The sequence below is a fragment of the Erpetoichthys calabaricus genome, chromosome 12 (genome assembly GCF_900747795.2).
Source record: "Erpetoichthys calabaricus chromosome 12, fErpCal1.3, whole genome shotgun sequence".
In the NCBI taxonomy this organism is placed as follows: domain Eukaryota; kingdom Metazoa; phylum Chordata; class Cladistia; order Polypteriformes; family Polypteridae; genus Erpetoichthys; species Erpetoichthys calabaricus.
In genome coordinates this window covers 154,896,335-154,922,121 of record NC_041405.2, presented here as the reverse complement: position 1 = coordinate 154,922,121, position 25,787 = coordinate 154,896,335, and the positions used below count along the sequence as shown (strand labels likewise).

At 39.9% G+C, this 25,787-nt stretch overlaps 1 protein-coding gene across 3 annotated transcripts in view; it reads right to left on the bottom strand.

The window, feature by feature from the left end:
• Positions 1-25,787, bottom strand: part of kdm4b (lysine (K)-specific demethylase 4B) — a 349,744-nt gene that overhangs the window by 62,415 nt on the left and 261,542 nt on the right. For all 3 annotated transcript variants that reach the window (XM_028816605.2, XM_028816603.2, XM_028816604.2), the window contains exons 9-11: positions 15,154-15,350; positions 2,241-2,383; positions 1,198-1,646 (exon numbers count right to left, since the gene is read on the bottom strand). In XM_028816605.2, coding sequence (XP_028672438.1) covers positions 1,198-1,646; positions 2,241-2,383; positions 15,154-15,350 — 789 coding nt within the window. The remainder of the gene's footprint in view (positions 1-1,197; positions 1,647-2,240; positions 2,384-15,153; positions 15,351-25,787) is intronic.

Here is a 25,787-nt window from a genome sequence, read left to right as displayed (position 1 = left end):
TTCCCAGGGGGAAATTTGACTTTTTACAGAACTAATTAAATAAATATACACACATAATATGGTGTGAACACACACCAGAATGACTAAAACCTCTGACTCGACTGTCTCATTTTTGTGGGCATAGGCTGTGTCTATTGTAATGTAAACACTGAAATTAATAAAAGAGGCAGCTAACTAAACCATCTGTCTTGTAACCTGCTTGCCTGGGTGGTGGCACTGCTTATACTGGTTATTAATAATAAAAATTACATGTGCATGTCCTTCACATTTTATAAATGCCATAACTTTAATTTGTAAGTTGCCATAGATAAAGATACATCATGCAAATATACAAAAACAATAATAATAAATTGTCTGTTTTTAAAGGGTCTTTTCCATGGGGTGCCCCTGCCCAGAATTAAAATACTAACAGCCTTAAAATGTGAAAATAAAGCAGTTTATTTATCCAACATGATGAGGCAGGACAGAGTTTGATGGCTGTGATCCCATCACAAGTGTGTTCACCTTATTTTTCGACCTTCCTCTTTGTGATAAGACAAACCTACAGTGTACTCATTTAGGATCTGGAAGTGCATGTAAGAGTAAGAATGAGGCAAAAATATTTATTGTTGAATTCAGAGGAGTTAATTCAATATATGAAATTTCAGCTTTTTTTTTTTTTTATAATGGGTGAAATTAAAACAAACAATGGCAGATTAATTTTACCTTTTGATAAGATGTTTGAGTCAACTGTATTTAACTGAACACCAAATTGATCATTTTAGGGGAAAAAGAAAACCACTGCTGTACTGTTTACATAAATTTGCAAACCCTTTAGATGAAATAGTCTCAGTTTGCTTTTATTTCCAGGACAGACAGACAGACAGAGTAAAGGCACTATATGATTAGATAGATAGATAGATAGATAGATAGATAGATAGATAGATAGATAGATAGATAGATAGATAGATAGATAGATAGATAGATAGATAGATAGATAGATAGAGATTTGATCTTCATTATGATCTTCCGTTCATCAGGCCACATATACATTTTGTACTCCACTGTATGATTTAAATAAAACACTAATGCAAACTTCTTTGTGGTAAAAGTCCCCCCTTACATCTGTGAGGTGTGAGCCTCACTTTTGCCTCCCCAAATTCCCAGATGCCAACAGTACCTGATTGTGTATCTTCTTAAAAGTATCAACATGCTCACCTGCATTTCCTCTGAAAGTGGCTCTGTGTCACTGATCTCCTCTTCCTCCTTTGCGCTGGCTTTTCCTGGCTCTTTGAATGTGACAAGTTCTGCTTGTGATGCTTTCCGTTTGGCAAACCGCTCAAATGCCTCCTGGCAGGACATTTTTGCTTTGTCGAAGATCACCTTCTTGTTGTTTGGCACTACATACAACATGGGGATGATAGGACGGGGTTTGAATTCAGATGAGTCATCTCCTTCTTCCTCGTCCTGGTAGAACTCTGTTTTGGTGGACGTGGAGACGTTGACGGATTCTGCAGTTTCCTGAGAAGCTGGGTCAGTCTTGTGGCTTTCTGCTGCCGTGTTGATATCGGTGCCCACTGGTGTTTCTTGTGGTTGGACGTTTTTCTTTTTCTTTTTTTTCTTTTTTTCCTCCTCTGGCTTACCGTAGGCCACATCAGGTTTCAGATCTAAAGATGGTGAAGAGATAACAGTTATAAAAACTTCGAAGGGGACCATGTCACCTTCATGTGTACTTTGCTACAGCTGAATAAAAAGGCAGGTTCACAAGTAACACAATCCATGACCATCCTCATCCTCATTTTGATTTCATATACTTTGTCAACCCATGAGTAGAAATTGCCTTTTCGCATGCCCTTTTGGCGGTCCGGGCGTAAGTCAGCCATTGCACAACACCCCTGGAGCAATGTTCAGGTTAAGGGCCTTGTTCATGTGCCCAAATGTCAACTTACATCCTGCAAACTCAACCTCCCAATTCCTCTTTTCCTACTAATGTAACAGACGGAACAAGCACCAGTCAGGTTGTTCCTAACGTTTTATGGTCAGGGCATGATCTACGGTGCCTTCTCAAAGTATTCAGACACCATTGACTTTATAATCATGTTGTTACGTTGCAGCCTTATGGCTAAAATTATTTAATTTCATATATTCTAATATCAAACAACACTCAAAATCTCATAATGGTGAAAACAAGATTTGAGGAATTTCTGCCAATTTATTAAACATAAAAACCTGAAGCATCACAATGAGCCAAGAAATCTTACCTTCTTGGCTTTCGGCACCTTTGTTCCTCTCTTCCGCTTTAGCATCTGTCTCCCCTTTAGTCTCCCCTGTTGCTCCCTCTTCAGCGGCAGCTTTGGCCGCCTCTGCTTTCTGCTTGCGTGCGCGATTTCTTTTACGATTTGCTCTGGAAAGGCAAGAAAAGAGAAGATGAATGTCACAAGTATGTAAAAAAGATCAAGTGCCTCCAACTCTGAAATGTACACCGCAGTTGGCACACACTGTACGCCAAATGCACACAATTTCAGTCTCCATCATTGAAGTGACCACAACTGAGCCACTTAATCGGCCATCAGTGGAAACACAAACATTTTCCATTACACACTGGGGACTGGCTAGTCACTCTGGACAGACGCATTGACTAAATTCAAGTACAGTACCAGGAGAAAGTCCTTGGTACTTTCAATCAAAGGTTCTTAAACTTATTTTTATGACCCAATTTTGTCTTTTTTGTGTCTTCAGGACCAGAATTGCCGTGAACGGTTATCCCTCTCCCTTGGAAGAATCATGACCAACAGTCAAGCCCTCTCACGTACAGAGCATGAACTGTCTGCGACGCATAAGTCAGTCGTGACCCCCTAGTTTAAGAATCTATGCTTTAGATAGTTCATATTTCTCTAAGATAGTTATTTTACAAATATGGACAAATTTGTCAGCCCCCTTACAGCTGTATGGCCCCTGAAAAGTGAGGAAATGAAAAGCTATTGTCCCCTGTGACATCGTGTAAAGCAAAGCAAGCGTGACAAAAGGTCAAGTGTTTCATATTTCATAAAGATCTAAAATGGCCTGGACAAGTTTGTTGAGACTCTTAGAAAAGATCCCAAATTAATTGCATTTGAGTGATTTTTCAAAGTAGTTCTGCTTCAGTATGCAAGTCCATCAGACTGTGAGGAAGTCTGTTCATCTGTCATTAAGCAAGTTGTTAAGTTTATCAGTAAGTCAGTCTGTCCATCCGTTCATCAGTAAAATAATCTGCTCCATCCTATATCTCTGAATGCCTCTCACCTTATACTCCAAATCGTAACCTTAGTGAGGGTCTGCTTAGAATTCCAAGAGCTAAACTTAAAAGAAGCAGTGAGGCGGCCTTCTGCTGTTATGCACCACAAATCTGGAATACGAGTTTACTGATAGGAATTTTCCAGGCAAGGGGCGCTTTAAAAAACCCGTTATTTTAACATGGCTTTCTCACAGCTTCATTTTAGTGTAACCCTGATATTCTGTATACGTATTGAATTATCATTTTTATTATATCTCTGCACTCCGTACTAACCCCTACTTTCTCTGCTGTTCTTTTTCTGGTTTTCGATCAGGGCACCATGCTGTCCCTACATTGATGGATTAAAGTCCAGAGATCCACATGACCATCATCATCAAATTCTTCCACGTGAAGCTTGAATACCATGAGGACTGATTGAGATCATTTATGTTAGGTAGAATGTCAAGAGGGGGCTGGGTGGTCTTGTGGCCTTGGAACCCCTGCAGATTTTTTTTTTGTCATCCCTGGCCATCGGATATTACTTTCATTCTATGTTAATTAGTATTGCCTAATTTTATTTTTATATTTTGTCTTTTTTCTCTTTCTTTATCCCGTAAAGCACGTTGAGCTACATCATTTGTATGAAAATGTGCTATATAAATAAATGTTGTTGTTGTAAATGAAAAGCAACTGTCCCCTATAGACTTGCATGCTCTCGATATGTCATCAAGTAAAGCAAAGTAAATATGACAAGATAATTGCTTATTCTACAAAGATCTTTTAAAATGGAATGGACAAGTTTTTTGGGACACCTACACCTTCGGTGATTTTTCAAACTAGCTGTTTGTCATTAAGTATGTCAGTAAGTTCATCTGTCAATAAGCAAGTAAATCAGTAGGTCCGTCACTAAGTAAGTCTGTCTATTCTTCAGTAAGTAAGTGTTCCCTGTGTGCCTGCATGCCTTTGATGTGTCACTAAGTAAAGCAAAGCAAGTGCGACAAGACATCAAGTATTGCTTATTCCACAAAAATTTTGTAGAATGGCCCAGACATATTTGTTGGGTCCCTTAGAAAATATCCCAAATAATTGCATTCGAGTAATTTTTCAAAGTAGTTCTGCTTCAGTAAGTAAGTCCGTCAGACTGTCAGTAAGTCTGTCCATCGGTCATTAAGCAAGTCGTTACGTTTTCAGTAAGTCAGTCCATAACTTTGTCTGTCTGTTCATCAGTAAGTATGTAAATGAAAAGCAACTGTCCCCCATAGACCTGCGTGCTCTTGATACGTCATCAAGTAAAGCAAAGTAAATATGACAAGAGAATCGCTTATTCTACAAAGGTCTTTTAAAATGGCCTGGACAAGTTTGTTGGGACACCTAGAAAAGAACCTAATCACCTTCAGTGATTTTTCAAACTAGCTGTTTGTCATTAAGTTAAGTCAGTAAGCAAGTAAATCAGCAGGTCTGTCACTAAGTAAGTCTGTCCAATATTCAGTAAGTAAGTAAACTGGTGAAATGAAAAGGAATTGTCCCCTGTGCATCTGTGTTATTGAGTAAAGCAAAGCAAGTGTTGATTATTCTACAAAAATCTTTCAGAATGGCCTTGACACATTTGTTGGGATCACTAGAAAAGATCCTAAATGGATGGATTCAAGGGATTTTTCAAACCAGCCGTTTTCCTAAATTTGTATCATACACGTCTCCAATCATGCAGTCGGTCATTCAGCTGATTTAAATGAAGAAAAGTCATCACTCTGCTGTTTGGTGTCGTTGTGTGTCCCACAATGAATACGGAGTACAGAAAGCAAAGGAGAGACTTGTGTGAGGAAATCAGAAAGAGAATGATAGGCAAGAATGTAAAAGGTAAAGGCCATCACCAAGCAGCTTGATATTCATGTGACAACAGTTGCAAACATTAAGAAGAATTTTAAGGTCCATGAGACTGTAGCCAACCTCCCTGGACATGACTGCAAGAGGAAAATTGACCCCAAAATGGGCAGAAGGAGAGTTAAAATGATAGACAAAAAAGTCAAGGACAACTTCCAATGAGATACATGCTGGACTCCAAGGTCAAGGTCAATCAGTTTCATTTTAAGTGATAGTGAACTCAACTGAAGAAGACCCAAGAGGACTCCATATAAAAAAGCCAGACTGGAATTTGCTAAAATGCATATTGACAAGCCACAATGCTTCTGGGAGAATGTCCTTTGGGCAGATGAGACCAAACTGGAGCTTATTGAAAAGTCATATCAGCTCTGTGTCTACAGATGAAAAAATGAAGCTTTCAAAGAAAAGAACACCACAGCTACTGTGAAACATGGAAGAGGTTCAGAGATGTTATGGGGCTGCTTTGCTGTGTCTAGCACAGGGTGCCTTGAGTCTGTGCAGGGAACAATGAAATCTCAAGACTATCAAGACATTCTTGAGTGAAACGTACTGCCCACTGTCAGAAAGCTCAGTCTCAGTCACAGGTCATGGATCCTCAACAAAACAAAACATCGGACTATTCTGAAGTGTCCTTCTATGAGCCCTGATTCGAATCCAATTGAGCATCTATGGAGAGACGTGAAACATACAGTCTGGAGAAGACCCTCTTCACATCTGACCCAGCTGGAACAGTTTGCTCAGAACGAGTGGGCCGCTCGACCTGTGGACAGGTGTAGAAGTTTCATGGAGAGCTCCAGGAATCGCTTGTGTGCAGGGACTGCAAGTACTAAAGATTGTGCAACCAAACATCAGGTGAAGTGTCCCATCATGTGTGTCCATGACATTTCCACGGGTTCTTAATTTAAATAAGTTTGTTAAAATTCTAAAGCAAAGCTAAATATGGAGCAAACAAAGATGGGTGCCAATTACTTTTGTTATTGTCAAGTTATTTCAGAGACAAGTGTGGGTTGGAGTACCAACAAATTTGTTCACGTCTGGACATCTGGACTAGTGTGCCAAGAGAAAAGAGCAAAACATTCCTTTTGCAAAAAGTGAAGCAATACAGTAAGATATCTAAATGTCCTTAAAGAAAGAAACCCCCGCAGTAACAGAGCACTTTGGAGTTTAAAAATGTGAGACCCGTGAAGGGCATACAGCTCAGTGTTTGATTGAGGTGCTACTCATCAACAACATTATGTTCAGGATGATCCAAAGTCTCTGAACTGATACAGAAATGGCCATGTGGTAGAATAAAACTGGGCAGGGACAACCAGTCTAAGCAGGTGAGGTTACAGAAGAGGTGGCGTTTTAACCTTCAAATTGTCCACCAAGGCAAAAGTGAGGATACTGACAACACACAAGGTGCTCACCCTGCACCATCAAGGTCTCTCCCAGGTGTTTCGAAAAGCACTGTCCAAGCTGATCTGCAAAAGCACAGACGAACGGACAAGGATGAGGACTTGAAACGCAGTGGTCGGCCATGGGAACCTAGTGAAATTCATCAGACTTGCTTACTACTGGCAGAAACCACTGGGACCCTAATACACCCATCTACTGTACACTCTGGTGAAGTCTTAGTGGTCTTCATGGTAGAGTTGTGACCAAAAAGTCATTCCTCCGAGGGGAAAAATAAAGCCAAATGGCTTCAACCACACACGAAAACACAAGGACTGGGGTTGGGGTGCAAGAAATACGGCAACAGGTGCTCTGGACTGATGAGTCCAACTTTGAAATTGTTGGTTCCAGCAGAGGGCAATTTGTCCGCCAAAGGGATGGATATCTGCAGGGAAAAGTGAAACACGGTCACGGTCCTCTGCAGGTTTGGGGCAAACGGATTTGGTGATTTGATCAAAATTGATAGCCACTTCATTGTTGAGAAAAATCAGGCAGATTCTTACCCGTCATGCAATTCCATCAGGGAGGTGTCTGATCAGCCCCAACTTCATTCGTTAGTATTACAATGACCCCAAACATTAGACCAGAATCTTAAAAAGAAAAAGATGGAATCCTGGGACAGATGGTATGGCTGCCATAGAGCCCTGATCTCCACATCATGGAGCCAGACTGGGGTTGATAGGAAGATGGCCAGCATCTGCAGTTCAACGTCAGAAACTGCAAGACAGGAGAGCACTTTCTAGAAGGTGTGCTGATTGACAAAATATTCACTGTGTTATTTCTGAATGAGTGCAGTAAATGAAAATGACACTCTTTCACAAGTGTCCAAGACTTTTGCGAGGTACTGTACACATGTAGGACTTCCCATTGACTCTTGATTTGTTCCCAATTCAAAAAAAAAAAGGTCCCTTCCCACCCCAGATTAACATGAACAAAACACTCAAGTGACCGTTCTTTTTCTTGCATTTAAAGAGTGGTTATGTGTTGCATGTTGATTAGCGCAATGGTGACCCTACATAAACCTATTTATTTGTTTAAGTGGCTTTTTATTCAATGTGATTTAAAAATCCTTGGTGTGTAGCACTGATTAAACATTTCCAGGTTAAGTGCCTTGCGTGGGTCACACACAGTGAGTCAGTAGTGGCAACTGAATTGACAAAGTCAAATGCATTAGCCGCTACGGGGGCACACAGTGTAGGCAGCAGTGAAGTTCAATCAATATTCAATACGTGACTGTGGGCTTCTTATTCAATAACCTGCTTATGAAATATTATTCTTTCATGTACAATATACATTGTATTCTATTTTAAATTTATTATTATGTAACACTGCTGCCATTTCCATCTTATAATACAGTCTTGCTTTTTGCTTTCAATAGAGCTGGTAACATCACTTCAAGAGAGACCCACCGAATCATCACGTTAATTAAAAAGGGCAGGCGTACTTATGGGAGACACGCTGGACACCCTGGGGGTGAGCAGTGTAAGTGAGAATGAAGACAAAACTGAGTGCCATTATGAACAATGGCGCACATCCTCTCCCTGACACATCAACACTGGAGGACCTTCAGATAATTCAGCAGAAGTGTGTCAAGAAACGAGACTTGGGGTTCCCTCATAACAACAGCAATGTGTCTGCATAATGCCTCAATGGGACTGCTATTTTTATTGTTATATTTAGTGGGTATTTATTTATTGAACTTCTGTAAAAAGACACATTTCACCCTGGGGACAGATAAAGAAAGAAATTAAGTCCATCATGAAGTAAGTCATAAAAATTGTCAGTAATTAAGTCCATAAGTCAGTAAGTCCATCAGGAAGTCAGTAAGTAAGTCCATCAGGAAGTCAGTCTTGCCATTAATCCGTAAGTACTGTGTATACTCGTGTTTAAGTTCTCCCGCGGATAAGTCGGGGCTTGATTTTACTGTATAATTTCTGGTATTTTATAATGTCAGTTGTATAAGTCGAATGCGGTAAACACACGCTATTGGTACAAGAGATTATGATATGATAACACCCCCCTGAGAGAGTAACCACCGAGCACACAGCCTTTTTTTTTTTCTATGTATTGTGCCCACACGGTAATACCCAAACTATTCCTGAAGCGATGTTTGCACCGTTTTGTGTTTTTTGTATCTCACACCCTCATACACCTTTATTGTAAGAGCATCCCTTATCTACAATGGGAGCGTTCGATCAGAAGAAAATATGAAGCTGGTTTTAAATTAAAAGTCGTTGAAGTGGCGAAAGAAACAGGTAAATGCGCAGCTGCAACAAAATTCTGTGTGTCTGAGAAACTGATGCGAGATTGGAGGAAGCAAGAAGATGTAAAAATAAATAAATAAAATTAAGTGTCATATTTTTGAACAGCCGTTTAAGTTGTGGTCTGATTTTATGATCGATTTTTCGGGTTTGAAGACCCGACTTATACGTGAGTATACACGGTAAGTCCATTAGGAAGGAAGTCAGTAAGTCTGAAAGTACGAATGCATAACTCCAGTTCTCACATCCTTACACTGCCTCTCTGTTAACTTTGGGGCAGATTTCAACCTTTTAACAAATAAACCCTTAAATGGCCAAGGCCCTGCTTGCTTATCTGAGCTTACCATTATTTACAAACCACAGGGCACATATTAAGATCTCAAGATCTCAGTCTGCTTATGAGTCTGAGGTGTAATAAAATAACAGTGGGAGGTCGAGCTTTTAGTTACAGGACCACAAAGCTGTGGCATTGTCTGCCTGCTACTATAAGAGATGCCCCTTCAGTCTCAGATTTTAAATCAGGCAGAAGACTCACGAATTCCGTTTAGCACACCCTGACTAGAGCTGCTGATTAGCTGTGCAAATTGCATCTCTGTTATTAGTATTAAAATATAAGTAATATATTTATGAACTGTTACTAACTGTCTCCTATTCCGTTTCTCTTCTTGATGTTCTCATGTGACATTTGGTGCCACTGCTCTACTGCCAAGTTGTTTGTCTGCCTATGGAAAAGTCACCTCAGATAAAGGAACACTGGAGTCATGGGGTAGAGGGATCCTTTCATCTGATTCGTCAGCACAGCACTGACTCAGCTGTAGAATGGCCAATAGGGGGAGGCGGCTTGTCAGCCAAGGTCTCCAGGACTCTGACTGTGCTGGCCTGTACCTCCGACTCCTTTTCTACAATCTTGCAATGGTTCTACAAAAACAGTTAATGGACAGATGTTGTTCATCATTTATGTTTCTTAGTTTATACTTTGTTTTTGATGTATCTGAACAAACATTTATGTAACAGCTCTGTATTTAGGGAGTGGTATCATCATTTCTTGCATTTTGCTTTGAGAGTTGTCGTGGCGCTCAGGGCCGTCACTCAGTGAGGAACTGTGCAAGAACAAAGCAGTCTGTACAGTTGGATTGAACTTCTGAGGTGGCCATGACAGTTTGGCCATCGAGCTCTGTATAGAGGATTACTTGTGTTCTGTTTTGTGTGTCATATTTACCCCATTGTTTAACATCCATTGCATGTCCAACCTTCCTGCAAGGGGGTCTCTTTCTCTTTCTCTCCCTGAATTGATCTTCCCAAGAATTCTTCCACTTTCTCCCCCCTTTAGGGAGTTGCTTCTTGTCTCCATAGAGAGTCACAGCTTTGCGGTCAAAAACAGGACCTGCTGTAGGAAGCACATCGAGGGACTCCTTGTATGATTTAGGGCTTCACAAGGAAAAAAAAAATGTTGTTGTGGAATGGGATGTCCAACAAGCTCTTAGACTTGTGATGCTCAGATGTCCACAAACATTTGGCCATATAGTATAATTAAAAAAAAACAACATTATGAGGAGGAACTCGGTGGTTTTTCTTTTTCAGTATAAAACTGAAGTCAATTCGGTGGGGTAATATTGGGATTGATGGTCTGGGGGCTTGTTGGGCTTGTAGGCCATTGACCAATTAGCTTCAGCTTTGGCCAGTCAGCCACTCATTAGGGAAACTGATGCGGTACGCTGCCTTTGCGCTTTGCCTCAGCCTACCGTTTCACCATTTATCACATTTCCTTTACTGCAAAATAACTCAAGGAAATTACTAATTTTTCAAGCCACTGGCTCACTTACTGAAGATTTACAAGAGAGAAGAAAAAAAAAAAAAGTTTGCTGAGTGAACACAAAATTCTCATGTATGCAAATAAATAAAATAAAATGGGCTCCATAAAGTAGATGAGGGTCAGAAAAAGTTTTTGAATCCTCTCTCTTATTTTCCCAAACCAGGACTGATATCGACATTGACGTGGCCACTAAATATTTTTTTTTCTTTTTGCCACCTTTAAAGACCAATCCATCACAGGATGTCCACAAGCTGAACCTACTGTTCTTAAAAAAAATCTTGTTAATATCTGAGCAGCCATTGCATCTGTTAAAACATTTTCCACATCCACAACATTAAGAGCCCCCTGGGTTTTTAATTTAAAGTGAGAGAAGCAGGCACAGTGGCATAAAAAGTATGTGGAAAAAATAACTGCATTTACACCATTAATGCTTCACTGAGCAAATTCTTAGGCACACCTGCTTCTCCATGCAATTATCTAATCGGCCAATCATGTGGCAGCAGCACAACACATAAAATCCTGCAGGTACAGGTCAGGAGCTTCAGTCCATGTTCACATCAAACACCAGAATGGGGTATAATGTGATGTTAGTGACCTCGATCCTGGCATGACTGGGCTGGTTTCAGCATTTCTGTAACTGTTGACATGCAGGGATTTTCACACACAGCAGTCTCCAGAGTTTGCTCAGAATGGTGTGAAAATCAAAAAACATCCAGTGAGCAGCAGTTCTGCGGACAGATACGTGTTGTTGATGAGAGCGGTCTGAGGAGAACGGCCAGACTGGTTCAAGCTGACAGTAAGTCAGATCATCACTTTAGACAACTGTTTTGAGCAAAAAAGAAAAGCACCTCAGAATGCACTCCATGTTAAACCTCGTAGCGGATGGGATAAAAAAAAAAAAAAAAAATCAGACTCCGAATCACTGTGACTGCTATTTTTATTGTTATAATTAGTGAGTATTTTAGAACATTAGAACACTCTAGAGGAGAATGGGCCATTCAGCCCAACAACGCTCACCAGTCCTATCCACTTATTTCTTCCAGTTTTGAAAATCCCTAAAGTCTTGCTGTCTACCACACTACTTGGTCGCTTATTCCAAGTGTCTATCGTTCTTTGTGTAAAGAAAAACGTCCTAATGTTTGTGCGAAATTTCCCCTTCACAAGTTTCCAACTGTGTCCCCGTGTTCTTGATGAACACATTTTAAAATAACAGTCTTGATCCACCCTACTAATACCTTCATAATTTTAAACACTTCAGTCAAGTCTCCTCTTAATCTTCTTTTGCTTAAACTGTAAAGGCTCAGCTCTTTTAATCTTTCCTCATAACTCATCTCCTGTAGCCCTGAATCAGCCTAGTCGCTCTTCTCTGGACTTTTTCTTGTGCTGCTATGTCCTTTTTGTAGCCTGGAGACCCAAACTGCACCCAGGACTCCAGATGAGGCCTCACCAGTGTGTTATAAAGCTTGAGTAGAACCTCCTGTGACTTGTACTGCACACATCAAGGCGCTATATAACCTGACATTCTGTTAGCCTTCTTAATGGCATCTGAACACAGCCAGGAAGTCGATAGCTTAGAGTCCACTACGACTTCTAAATCCTTCTCATAAGGTGTACTCTCGATTTTCTGACTGCCCATTGTATATTCAAACCTCACATTTTTACTTCCTATGTGAAATGTCCTCACAGGTGGCGCAGTGGTAGTGCTGCTGCTTTGCAGTAAGGAGACTGTGGAAGATTGTGGGTTCGCTTCCCGGTTCCTCCCTGTGTGGATAGCGCTTTGAGTACTGAGAAAAGCGCTATATAAATGTAATGAATTATTATTATTATTAATACTTTACATTTACTGACGTTAAATTTCATCTGCCACAAATCTGCCCAATCCTGTATGCTCTCCAAGTCCTTCTGTAAGTTTATTCATTGAACTTATGTAAAAAGTCACTTTTCTCCCAGGGGACAGATAAAGAAAGAAATTAAGTAAGTCTGTTGGGAAGTTGGAAAGTAAGTAAGAAAGTTTTGTGAAAAAGTAAGTAAGTCCATAAGTCAATCAGTAAGTCCATCAGGAAGTCACTAGGTAACACTGTCATTCAATCAGTCTGTCCAACCAGCCATAAGAAAGTCAGTAAGAAATTCCATCAGGAAGGAAGTCGGGAAGTCTGTAAGTACAAATACATAACTCCAGTTCTCACATCCTTACACTGGCTCTCAGTTAAGTTTTGGGCAGATTTCAACCTTTTACAAGATACACCCTTAAATGGCCAAGGCCCTGCTTAGTTATATAAGCTTATCATTACTTACAAACCACAGGGTGCATATTAAGATCTCAAGATTTCAGATGCGTGTTGTTGATGAGAGCGGTCAGAGGAGAATGGTCAGACTGGTTCAAACTGACCGTAAGTCAGATCACCACTTTGTACAACCATGTTGAGCGAAAAAGCATCTCGGAAAGCACACCATGTCAAACCTAAGGCAGATGGGCTACAAAATCAGAATCACTTTTATATGCCAGTACTTAATTTACAGGAATCTGACTTGGAAGACAGAAGACCATGTCATGTTCCACTGCTGAAAGCCACAAACAGAAAGCTGGGGCTGCAGTGGGCACAGGCTCACCACAACTGGACGCCTGAAGAAAAAAAAAAACAGCCTGGACTGATGAATCTCGATTTCTGCTGAGGCACAAAGATGGTAGGGTCATAATTTGGTGCCAACAGCATGAATCCATTCACCCAATGTGCCTTCTGTCAACAGTCCAGGGGTTGGTGGTGTAATGGGGTGGGGATTGCTTACTTGGCACACCATTACTACAAATCAATCATCGCTTGAATGCCACGGCCTATTTGAGTTTTGTTGTTGACCATGTTGACCCTTCATGGCCACAATTTACCCATCTTGTAATGGTGACTTCCAGTATGATAACGCACCATGTCACAAAGCAGACAGGTGTTATGACTGTGAGAGCAAGGTTCTTCAGTGGCCTTCCTAGTCACCAGACCAGAATCCAACAGATCATCTTTGGGGTGTGGTGGAAAGGGAGATTCACGGCTAAAAAATCTGCAGTAACTGCATGGGGTAACCATGTCAACACTGACCAGAATCTCCAAAGAGTGCTTCCAACATTCCAACATCTCATGAAATCCATGTCAGAAAGAATTGAGGTTGTTTGGAGAGCAAAAGGAGGCCATAACCAGTTTTAGCACAGTTGTCCTAAGAATTTGCTCAGTGAGTATAAGTACCAATTTGCCTTAAAACATGGTCCAATCTTCATCTACAGCAGATGCAGACAGTACTCAGACCCCTTCACTTTCTGCACACTTTATGTTGTGTTGTAGATTTCATTTTAAATGAATACATTTAACATTTTTTGCCCATCAATCTAGAACATTAGAACAGTCTAGATGAGAATAGGCCATTCAGCCCAACAAAGCTTGTCAGTCCTATCCTCTTAATTCTTGGAAAAAAAAACACATCTAAACTCAGTAAGCTACAATGACAAAGTGAAAAGTGTGTCTTAAGAAGGGTTAGCAAATCTATTAAAATCAAAAACTGAAATATCTTATTCATAGAAGTAGTCAGTCCCTTAATTCTTTACTTTAAAGAAGCCCCTTTAGCCGCAGCTTCAAGTTTAGACAGATGCGCAGAAAGACAGATGGATATGAAAGTCGCTATATAATAGATAGATATGAAAGTCGCTATATAATAGATCGATATGAAAGGCAATATATATAATACACAGATACATAGGAAAGGCACTATATGAAAGACAGACAGATAGATAGGAAAGGCACGATATAACAGATGGATATGAAAGTCGCTATATAATAGATATGAAAGTCACTATATAATAGATAGATATGAAAGGCACTATATAATAGATAGATATGAAAGGCACTATATAGTACACAGATACATAGGAAAGGCACTATATAATAGATAGATAGATAGATAGATAGATAGATAGATAGATAGATAGATAGATAGATAGATGAATTGTATCATATTATATTGCATATGAAAGGCACTATATAATAGATATATAGGTTGATAACGCTCTATATAAAAGACAGACAGACATACAGATAGCTTTATTGGTCCTGAATTCACATATACAAACATCACCAACCCCAATGGAAATTGCAAATGTAGGAACACTATAAGTGCAAATGCTGCATACCATCCCTGTACCTGCTGTCTCCACCATGGAGTACGCAGCCCCTTAAGTGTGTTCTTTCTAATTTATTGCCCTACTAAAACTATGAAGTCCACTGCCCCAGTGCCCAAGGCACATATATTAAAATAAAGAGGCTTGTTTTGGTTGAAAATAATTGAAATTTTCAGTGTGGTGTTAAAAGGAACCAAAGAAAATAAAAAGGCAAATGGAAACCTCAAGCAAAATGGCATCCACTAACCTAATCCACTAAGTGCTTCAATCATGGAAAGGCACTATATAAATTAAATGTATTAGTATTTATTATTAAGCTGACAGTGTCCAAAAAGGTGGCACCTTCAGCTACCCACACTCCCTCCATACTCACCGGCGCAGCATCTTGGCTTTGATCTGAGCCCGCCTTTCCCGCCACTCCTCCAGTTCTTTGCTGGTCAGAGAGGTGGGCTTCAGGTGATCGAGCACAGTCACGTCTTTGCCTTGTTTCCACTGCTCATAGCGCTCGGGTTGCAGAAAGCGGACAAACACATCCATGGAGATTTTCACCATGTCGTTTCGGCAGGTGCACTGAGAAGAAAGAAGACAGAGAGGTAGAGAGAGAGAGAGAGAGAGAGAGAGAGAGAGAGAGAGAGAGAGAGAGGGGATGAAGGGTCACTTGACTGCACTGCTCAGAAGGGGACATTTTGGAAAGACCAATTAGTTTAATAGTGAGAACTGGTGCAGAGTGATGGGGCAGTAATGGTGGAGTATAGCAGTATTCACATTTGTATGCTTGAATGCACAAAAATATAAAGCTTGAAAGTTCTGTGTACAATGTATTAACAAAGAATACAAAAGTTGTTTAAGAGGAGAATAAAACGGAGTCTACCCCGCTGTTTGCATTCCATCTACAATATTTCCTAAATGGCACAGAAAGCCTTGTGTTCAATTACCGTGCACACTCTTCGGATGTGGAGGTGTAGCGGGGGAAGAGAGAACACGGCCGAGTCAACGCTCTGGTGGCCGCCTGCCTTTCTGGATTGTTAGCGAGCGCCACGGCAGGACACCTCGAGCAAAGTGCACAAAGGTAACAGGAATGCTTTCACATTGTTTGGTGGCCCCTGTTGAACACCTTTCATATTTGTCTGTGCCACGACTGTTTAGATTTTTGTGGTGGAATTGACAGACTCACAGTCAGTGAAGATCGCAGATCATTACGCTGAAAGATCAATGACCAGCATCACAACTGAAAAGGGGAAAAATACATTTGAAATCACAAGATGGGGGGGAACGGCCAGGTCATATTATTAAATTGGCCAAGTTACTCAAGTACTAGGGTGTTGTACCGTGTTAGCCATTATGAATGTAGAGAAAAGCCAAGCAAAATGACACCTTTTATTGGCTAACTAAAAAGATTACAATATGCAGGCTTTCGAGGCAACTCAGGCCCCTTCTTCAGGCAAGATGTAATACATCATTTACAACATTTCTCCAAGTTACTCAAGAAATATCTTTAACAAGATCTGTGTGACACTCTAAAACAGGGGTCTTCAACTGTACGCTATGCGCTAAGGTACATGCATATTTTCATTCTAAACCTTTTCTTAATTATTGACCGGTGTTTGCTGATAATTAACTCCTTTTCCCTTCATTTTAATTAGCTTGTTTTTTAAGACTCAGTCCTCTGAATTGCTTCATTTTTTCCTTAAATGGCACCCAAACAGAAACGAGATTTGAAGTTGGTGAACCAACAGATGACCAGCTAAGTCAGGGCTTCAAATGCCAGCTAATTTCACTCCAACCAGTATGTTAATTAGAAGCCAACTCTCATTTATAATTAAACCTGTTATTACATTCCATGGATTGTCACTGGTGCGCTCATTCTTCAAAGCAGACATTTCCAGGACAGTCGGCTTTCGTTTTTCTAATGTTTTGCGGACCCAAGTAGATCAGCATTAATGAAACCTTCACCTTTCCTTATTTTCAGATATTGTATGATGGCCGCTGGTCAGGTCTTGGCTCGTTTTGTTTCTCATTATTGTTTGGTTGCTAATTAAGAAAAAAAAAATTGTTCTGAGTCTTCAATGGAAAATCAACTAAAATTAAGGCAAAGGAGTTAATCAGCAGTTTAAATCTTTCACTAATGAAGAAAATGGTTAGAAAACCTGCAACCACAGTAGCATTCCAGGAGACCCTCGGTCTAGAGCAATCTGCTTCTTCTTTATTTGTCTGCTCTCGTTAGGGGTTGCCACAGCAGATCATCTTCTTCCATATCTTCCTGTCCTCGTTATCTTGTTCTGTCACACCCATCACCTGCATGTCCTCTCTCATCACATCTATAAACCTTCTCTTAGGTCTTCCTCTTTTCTGGCAGCTCTATCCTTAGCACCCTTCTCCCAATATACCCAGCATCTCTCCTCTGCACATGTCCAAACAACGCAATCTTTTCTCTCTGACTTTGTTTCTCACTCGTCCAACCTGAGCTGACCCTCTAATGTAATCGTTCCTAATCCTATCAATCCTCGTCACACCCAATGCAAATCTTAGTACAGAGTCCACAAAAGCAGAAAAAAGACTTAAGAAATTAATTTACTGGATTTTCTGGGTGAAGATAAACACCTGGTCAGGGGGCAAGCAAGAGGCCACAAACCAAAAGTCAGAATACCAGTGACAAGGTCCAAAGCAAAATCTAAAAATCTGAGGTCAGAAAAGCAGAACATGGAGTTGAAATCAAAACTAAAAGTCCCAAAACAAGTCATTAGAAAAAGAAACCACAAATTAGTTAGAATTTTGCCAAAGCTAAACTAGCATTTTGTTTTTTGTTTTTTTTTTTACTACATTGCTATGTTCAATAATGTTGTCTTAATGTTGTGACAAAAAAATCAGCAACAACTGCTATTGTTATAAATGATACGGCTGCAGCAAAGCAAAAAGAGTGCAAAATGGTGGCACTTGCAATCAAAACCTATTCCAAAATGGAGTCGAGATAACATTATAATTACAATAAAGATTTTTGACAGAAGTAATTACTCAATACCAAAATTTCTGAAAATTAATCTACAGGTTCCAAAACTCATTTCGAAATGGAGTCGAGCTGATGTTATCAGAGCGATGGCTAAAAATAAACAACTGATTAACACAAAAGTGATGGAAAATTAAAAAACCAAAACAGAAACAAAACAACATTATCATAGTAACAATAAAAAATAAATAGTTGGAAAAAAAAAAAAAATCAATTATTACAAAAATGACCAAAAATGGTTCCAAACCCCACTCAAAAATGGAATTGAGATAATGCCTTGATAATAACAATAAAAATACATGCTTTAAAAAAAGAATTACAAAAATGTACAAAAATTAATATACAAAACACATTCTAAAACTGAGTTGGAAATACAATAACAATAAAAGTCAATACTTGGGGGGAAAAAAGAAATTAATACAGAAATTGCGAAAATTAACCTGCAGGTTCAAAAACCAATTCCAAAAATGGAGTCAAAATTATGTTATTGTAATATCGATAAAAATAGTTGAAAAATGCAAAACATTAACCCAAAAATGACCAAAAATGAATCTACAGATTTCAAAAAAACATCCAGAACATAGTTAAGATAATGTAATTGTAATTACAGTACAAATAAGTGAAAAAAGCAATTAATTAATACACAAATGAATTAAAATTAATCTGTGTGTTCTAAAAGCCTTTCCAAAATGGAGTAAAAATGACATTATCGTAAAAAGAGTAAAAATATAAATTGAAAAATAAAAAAAAAATAAAAAATGAATTAGTTCAAAATGACCAAAAATGAATCTCCAGGTTCCAAAATGGAACTGAGATAATATCATCATTATGAAAATAAAAATACATACTTTAAAAATTAATAATTATTATAAAAACAAACAAAAATAATATACAGATTCTATTCCAAAACACATTCCAAAATTGAGTTTGGTATTTTTCCATTCAGCCGTTTTAGCTCTAGACTGTCCTCAAGAAACTGTGACACACACACATACACACACCCATTATCAAGATATCGATGTTTTCGGTATCAGGGAACTCTAAAACGTCAAGATCTATCAAAAAAACACAGATAGAAATTTTTGACAAATCTAAAGCTTTTGCTCTTGCCCCATAGACAACAGGTTAAGGTGGGGGAGGACGCAAAGCAAAAAAGCAATTCATTAACACAATAAATGACCAAAAATGAATCTGCAGGCTCCAAAGTCAACCCCAAAACATAGTTAAGATAATGCCATCGTATTAACAATAAAAAAATAATGTAAAAAAAGCAATTAATACACAAATGACCAATAATGAACTTCTGGTTTCCAAAACTAAATCCAAAATGGAACTGAGATAACGGCATCATGATTAAGACAAAAAAAAAACATACTTAAAGAAAATGAATGTACAGGTTCCAAAACACAATCTATAACTGATTTGCAACAATGTCATCATAATCACAACAATGGTAAATACTTGAAAATGCAATTAACTCGTATAAAAATGAAGAAAAGTTTTAACCTGCTGGATCTAAAATTCATTCCAAAATCGAGTCAAAATGACATTATTGTAAAAATGATAAAAATAAATATGTGAAAAGGGCAAATGATTAATGCAAAAAAATGAAGGAAAATTACCCTGCTTGTTCTAAAACAGATTCCAAAAATGGAATCGAAATGACATTATCGTAGTATAGATAAAAATACTTGAAAAAAGCAATTAATACAAAAAATTACCAAAAATGAAGCTACAGGATCTAAAATCAAATCCAGAACATAGCTAAGACCTATAAATACCTGGGAGTGCAGCTGGATGATAAATTGGACTGGACTGCCAATACTGATGCTCTGTGTAAGAAAGGACAGAGCCGATTATACTTCCTTAGAAGACTGGCGTCCTTCAACATCTGCAATAAGATGCTGCAGATGTTCTATCAGATGGTTGTGGCGAGCACCCTCTTCTACGCGGTGGTGTGCTGGGGAGGCAGCATTAAGAAGAAGGACGCCTCACGCCTGGACAAACTGGTGAGGAAGGCAGGCTCTATTGTTGGCATGGAGCTGGACAGCTTGACATCTGTGGCAGAGCGACGGGTACTCAGCAGGCTCCTATCAATTATGGAAAATCCACTGCATCCACTGAACAGGATCATCTCTAGACAGCGGAGCAGCTTCAGCGACAGACTGCTGTCACTGTCCTGCTCCACTGACAGACTGAGGAGATCGTTCCTCCCCCAAACTATGCGACTCTTCAGTTCCACCCAGGGGGGGTAAATGTTAACATTATATAAAGTTATTGTCTGTTTTTACCTGCATTATTATCAATCTTTAATTTAATATTGTTTTTTGTATCAGTATGCTGCTGCTGGAGAATGTGAATTTCCCCTTGGGATTAATAAAGTATCTATCTATCTATCTATCTATCTATCTATCTATCTATCTATCTATCTATCTATCTATCTATCTATCTATCTATCTATCTATCTATCTATCTATCTATCTATCTATCTAAGAGAACGTCATTGTAATAACAAAAAAAATAAGTGGAAAAAGTAATACATTTATACAAAAATGGCCGATAATGGACCTCTAGTTTCTAAAAACAAATCCAAAATGGAATTTAGATAATGTGATCATAATAAAAAGAAAAATAAATACTTAAAAAAAAAACTATTAATACAAAAAATGAATGAAAATGAATGTACAGGCTCCAAAACACTCGGGTCCATCGAGCTTATTTGTTTAGCTCATAGCTAAACTGTCCCAACATTTCATCCAGATCCTTCTTAAAGGTTCTCACGGTTTCTGCTACAACTCCATGATTTCGTAGATTGTTCCAGATTCTCACAATTCTGACTAAAGAAGAGCTTTGTGACTTCAGTCCCATTTGCTCTTCCCTTCCTTCCCCATTAGTTCCCCCTGCTCCCGACCTCTCTGAGATGATGCATGCGAATTGAACTCATCTCAGACAGAGGCATCGGCTAGTCATTCCCAGCTCTGTTTCTTCTGGTTTAGGTCTTCCAGATCTTTGTCCAGCAGTCATTCCTAGTAAACGAGCCAACTCACCAGCAGGTGGTAATCAACTGACAGCACAGCTACTCTATTTTAACTGAGGGTCCAGAACACACAACCTGAGACCAGAGGACAGAGTACGATCACTGTCCTCTTAGCCCAAGGTTCTTTGGAACATTTATAAGTAATCTTATGTTCAAAAATGATGTTTGTTATGAATAGTCCAGGACTAGGAAAAAATCCCAAGACTACTTTTCAGCTCAGATTCCGATCAGGCAGGCTGTTCCTCCCAACCATACCAGTGGTGCGTCTTGTCTCCTCCCCTGTTTGTGATATTCATGGACAGGATATCAAGGCGCAGCCGAGGTTTGGAGGGTACCCAGTTTCAGAGCCTTCAGGTTTATCAGTGCTATTTGCAGATGATGTTGTCTTCTTGGGCTCATCAGACTATAGTCATTTGTAGCAGAGTGGTGATATGGCTGGGATTCGTCATTGTCAGTCCTTTATCAGGCAACTGGGTGAGGCTGCCCTAAGAGCCAGTGTGTTACTGAAGGTGCTGATGGGTTTTGGACATGCCTCACAAGTCACTTCCAACTAGCTCCATGTTGTGCTATCACCTTGGCCTCCATTAGGATTAATATCTCCCAACTCTTAAGGGTATGGTTTTGGAAAAGAGTGACTGCAGGTAAAGGATAAGCATCTACCCCAAGTGGACACATTCAAGAACCTTGGGGTCTCGTTCATGAATGAGGCTAGAGGTGATAGCATGAGCAAAGAATTGCTGTGGTGGAAGCAATTTTAGTTGTGCTGTATTGGATCACGGTGGGGAAACAGGAGCCAAGTCTGTAGACAAATTTACAAGTCAGTCTACATCTCCAATCTCACCAGTGGTCACAGGTTTTTGAGGTCATGATCTCAAAAAACAGTCACCTGCTCCTTTCAGGAAAGGGTAAGCACCTGCCCCAAGTGGACTCATACAATTACCTTGGATTTTTACAAAAGAGGTTAGAGGTGATAACTATGAGTGTCCAATGAGTTGCTGTGAGGGCAGCAGTTTAACTGACATTACATTGGACAGGGGTGGTGATGAAGCAGTTGACTTTTGGGGTCAGTCTATCCTCACCTATGGTCACACGTTCTGGGTAGTGACCAGGAGAATAAGGTCTTGAAAACAAGGGGACAAAATTAGGTTTTTGCGTACGTTTGCTAGGTTCACTACCCTTGACAGGGTGAAGACCATGGAAATACATGAGCACCTTAGATAAGTATTTCTCAACCACTAGGTCTTGACCCACATTTTGGATTTTGGGTTGACACAATTGGGCTGTGAGTTGCTATCGTTTACATTTGTAGTTGGTTGCAGCTGTGATGATCACATTCAATCACATTCTATCGATCATGCTCATTTTATGAAAAGGTACATGACCTCCTCCCCCCCTGCTCTGACAATCTTGCTTGATAGTCCAAGGTGGAACACAACTCCAGCTCCCACCCACCTGACGATCATAATTGATTTGCCAGGGCAAAGCAGGGTTATGAAGACGCTGCTATGGTAAAAAGTGGGTCATGACACAACAAAGGTTAAAAAACACCGTTAAGTTAAAGAGACAACATAACTGCTGCTTCTTCATAATGAGAGGGGCCAGTTGAAGTTGGTCTGAGCAAGTTTATAGAATGTCAAGCACCCCACCAGGTTGATGTACTAAGTACATACCTCCAAAAGAAGACACAGGAGATGCTGTGGGTGGGGTTGGAGAGGATTATATAACTTGGATGGGCTGGTAGGTCATAGGAAATTTCAACTAGAATCAGAAAGACGTTGTCAGAGAGATAGTAGCCTGGGATGTTCAAATCAGCAAACTGGCATCACAACCCGCTATCAGAAAGAGTGGAGTAAAATTAAGCAACAAGTCAAAGGAACTTTAAGGCAATCACAATGTGCCCTTGGCTAAACTGATGTTAAACTTTTGGGGTCCTTTGGGAAAATAAATCTTCGTAGAAGTGAATGGAGTTTTGCTTTGGTATCTACCTGCCACTATAGCCACACTGTTGAACCTTAAAACTTCCTAGAAATTTGATTCTGTTCATCTGGACAAAGTTTTTAAGTGGGAGAAATATTTCGAGACTTATCCAAGTCTCTTCCTCAGTCTCAATTGACTGCAGGTTTCCCCAACCTTATAAACAGTACCTTTGCTTAATCACAGAGACTAACACCATTGACAAAGGGCCAGTTGATCAGTGATATGCAAATTGTCCACTGATTAGTAGACGTGTGAACCATTCATAGAGGGTTGAGGAATGGCTGCAATCACAGCATTGTAAGATGGCGACAGATGTACCCTTAGGCCCCCTCCTCTGTTCAGAGATGGTCGTTCCTTTTTCACGTAAATGGCCTCCTTGATTCCTCTCTCAAACCAGCGCTCCTCCCTGTCCAGGATGTGCACCTCTTCATCTCTGTGATTAAGCAAAGGTACCGTTTATAAGGTTGGGGAAACCTGCAGTCAATTGAGACTGAGGAAGAGACTTGGATAAGTCTCGAAATATTTCTCCCACTTAAAAACTTTGTCCAGATGAACAGAATCAAATTTCTAGGATTTCCTTACCTGGATTATTGAGCATGCATCGAGAAACCTTAAAACTTATATTTTTCAATGTCCTCTGCCTAGTGGAGAGCATTATTTTCAGATTTCAAGGAGCAAGCCCTATTTGTCACTGCAATGGAGGATAATTTCGAGAATATAGGCTAATTTTTAAAATTAAAATCAAACAATATTTAATTTTAAAATGTTTAACCTGGCCAGTTGTTGCTTGGGCCCAATTATCACCCTACTAAATCAGCTAAGAACTTTTTTGGGGGTCTGATGTGGACTATCGAATTTGCATTAATCTTCTGGAAGGAAGACAAGTTCTAGAAGCATTAGCACCTCTTTCTCTTCAAGGAAGGCACCCAGGGGTAATCCAGACGTCCGAGATGAAAGGCCAGGAAAGAAATGGAGGCTGGTTGTCTGAGATGAAAAACCATGAACGGACCCCACTACTCACCCAAGACTTGTGATGAGGACTGGATAAATCGATTCTTGCAGAAGCCCACTGTGTCTCTCTGCTGCTATATTAAGGCTGACATCACATTCATAGAGTGGTCATGCGGTGTCTCTGTCATTCCACATTGGACCAGAGACCACTCAACATACTAAGACAGTGAGCCACCAGGTAGCCAAAGCAAGCAAGATGAACTTGATTATTATCCAGGTTGTACTGGAATTATAGTTACACTCATTATATTTTGCTTATATCTGGGCACAACATAAGTTCATTTAAGAATACATTTTGCAGCTTCCCCTCCTGCCTGGGGTTATAGATGTCCCCCTAAAAAGGGGGGACAGTATTGAATTCCAATAGCAATCAACCCTGACCATGACCAGGCTGGAAATAATAAAGGTACAAAGGCTACAGATGAGAGTTGGAGCATTCTGCTCGGGACTGTGCAGTAATGAGTCCATAAGGGAGAATAGAGTCACCCTAGGATCCTACTATAACATAACAAGCCCTAACAGATATAACCCTAACAGTGGGAAATCAAGAAATGTCCTTGGTAGAAGTGAGCCAGCCTTATGCACTCAACAGCATCAAAGTGTCTTTACTGTTTGGCTCACAGGGTTATTTTAGGAGCTGCCGCAAAAACACAGCAAAAAAAAACAAATCCCATCTGCTCATGAGAGAGCACACGCAATCACAGCCATTCTGGCAGGCTTAAGCAAGGGGGCTGGATAGGGCAACAGCTATCTCATTCTGGTAATGGGATCTCATGCATCCTAGAACCCAAATCCTATTATAGATCAGCAGGATGGCAGTGGACGAACGGCCTCACTTAATCGCATTAGTGAGACACTATCAGCTCTAAATGGCTTTTCTGTGTAATGACTTGCAGATGTGAGGTGTCTTCTTCCAAGAGGAGAAGGCGGGCCTGCAGATTCAGATCTCTTGACAACTGTCTTGGCTTAAAAGAAAAATTGACGTATGTGGTAAGTTTTTAAGCTTTTCCTCCGTGCCCCTTAGACTACAGAGCAAAGTGCTAGTGTGGGCACAATATTTATTTTTTTATTTTTAGAAAGTGATTAACTTTCAATCACAATTTTGCTTGGCAAATAAATACAAGGCATGTTTCCGAAGAAATAATGTTGACTGGAAAAAAACACAAAACTTATCCTTTAAAAGGTTTGCCACTTGAGGAACTGTCAAGAATGTGCCAGAACGTGATGGGAAGGGTAAAAAAATTAAATCAAAGAAATCTTCCAAGATTGGTGCAAACTGTTGAAAAAAAAAAAAAAAAAAAAAAACACCACACCAAACATCCAAACTGCTTAACCCTTAAACCGCCAGAACCGGCTATAGTCGGTTCCCAATGCAATTTGCCAACATACCGGAGCTGAGTAAATTCGGCAACATACATTCGTTGAATGCCGTAACCGGCTATAGTCGGTTCCCAATGTAATTAGCCAGCACGCTGGAGCCGACTGTATTCAGCAATATACATTCAGCAACGTACATTCATTGAACGCCGCAACCGGCTAAAGTTGGTTTCCAGTGCAATTTGCCAGCAAGCTGCAGCCAAGTATATTCGACGAGGTACATTCATTTAACGGCGCAATCGGCTATAGTTGTTTCCCAGTGCAATTTGTCAGCACGCCGGAGCTGATCAGTCCATGCCGTATAATCGTCGAGCAGCCAGCTCATGACCACTGCTGGCCCCTGCAGCACTTCAGCCTCACTGTCTCTGGGATTCAGCCGCTGCACTAGATGAGCCTGCCAGCATCGGTGTATACCTCTGTGTGTTTGCGTGCAGCCAGTTCAAGCACAGTTGGCTCGGTGATTTACTGAATTTCATCAATGGTGTCAGTTGCACCTTGTACATATTGTTCCAGTAGTTTTTTTTTAATGGTTTTTACAGTTCATTGGCAGTGTGTAAAATGATCAGTGTTGCAATAATTGTGATGCTTTTTGCATGAAAAA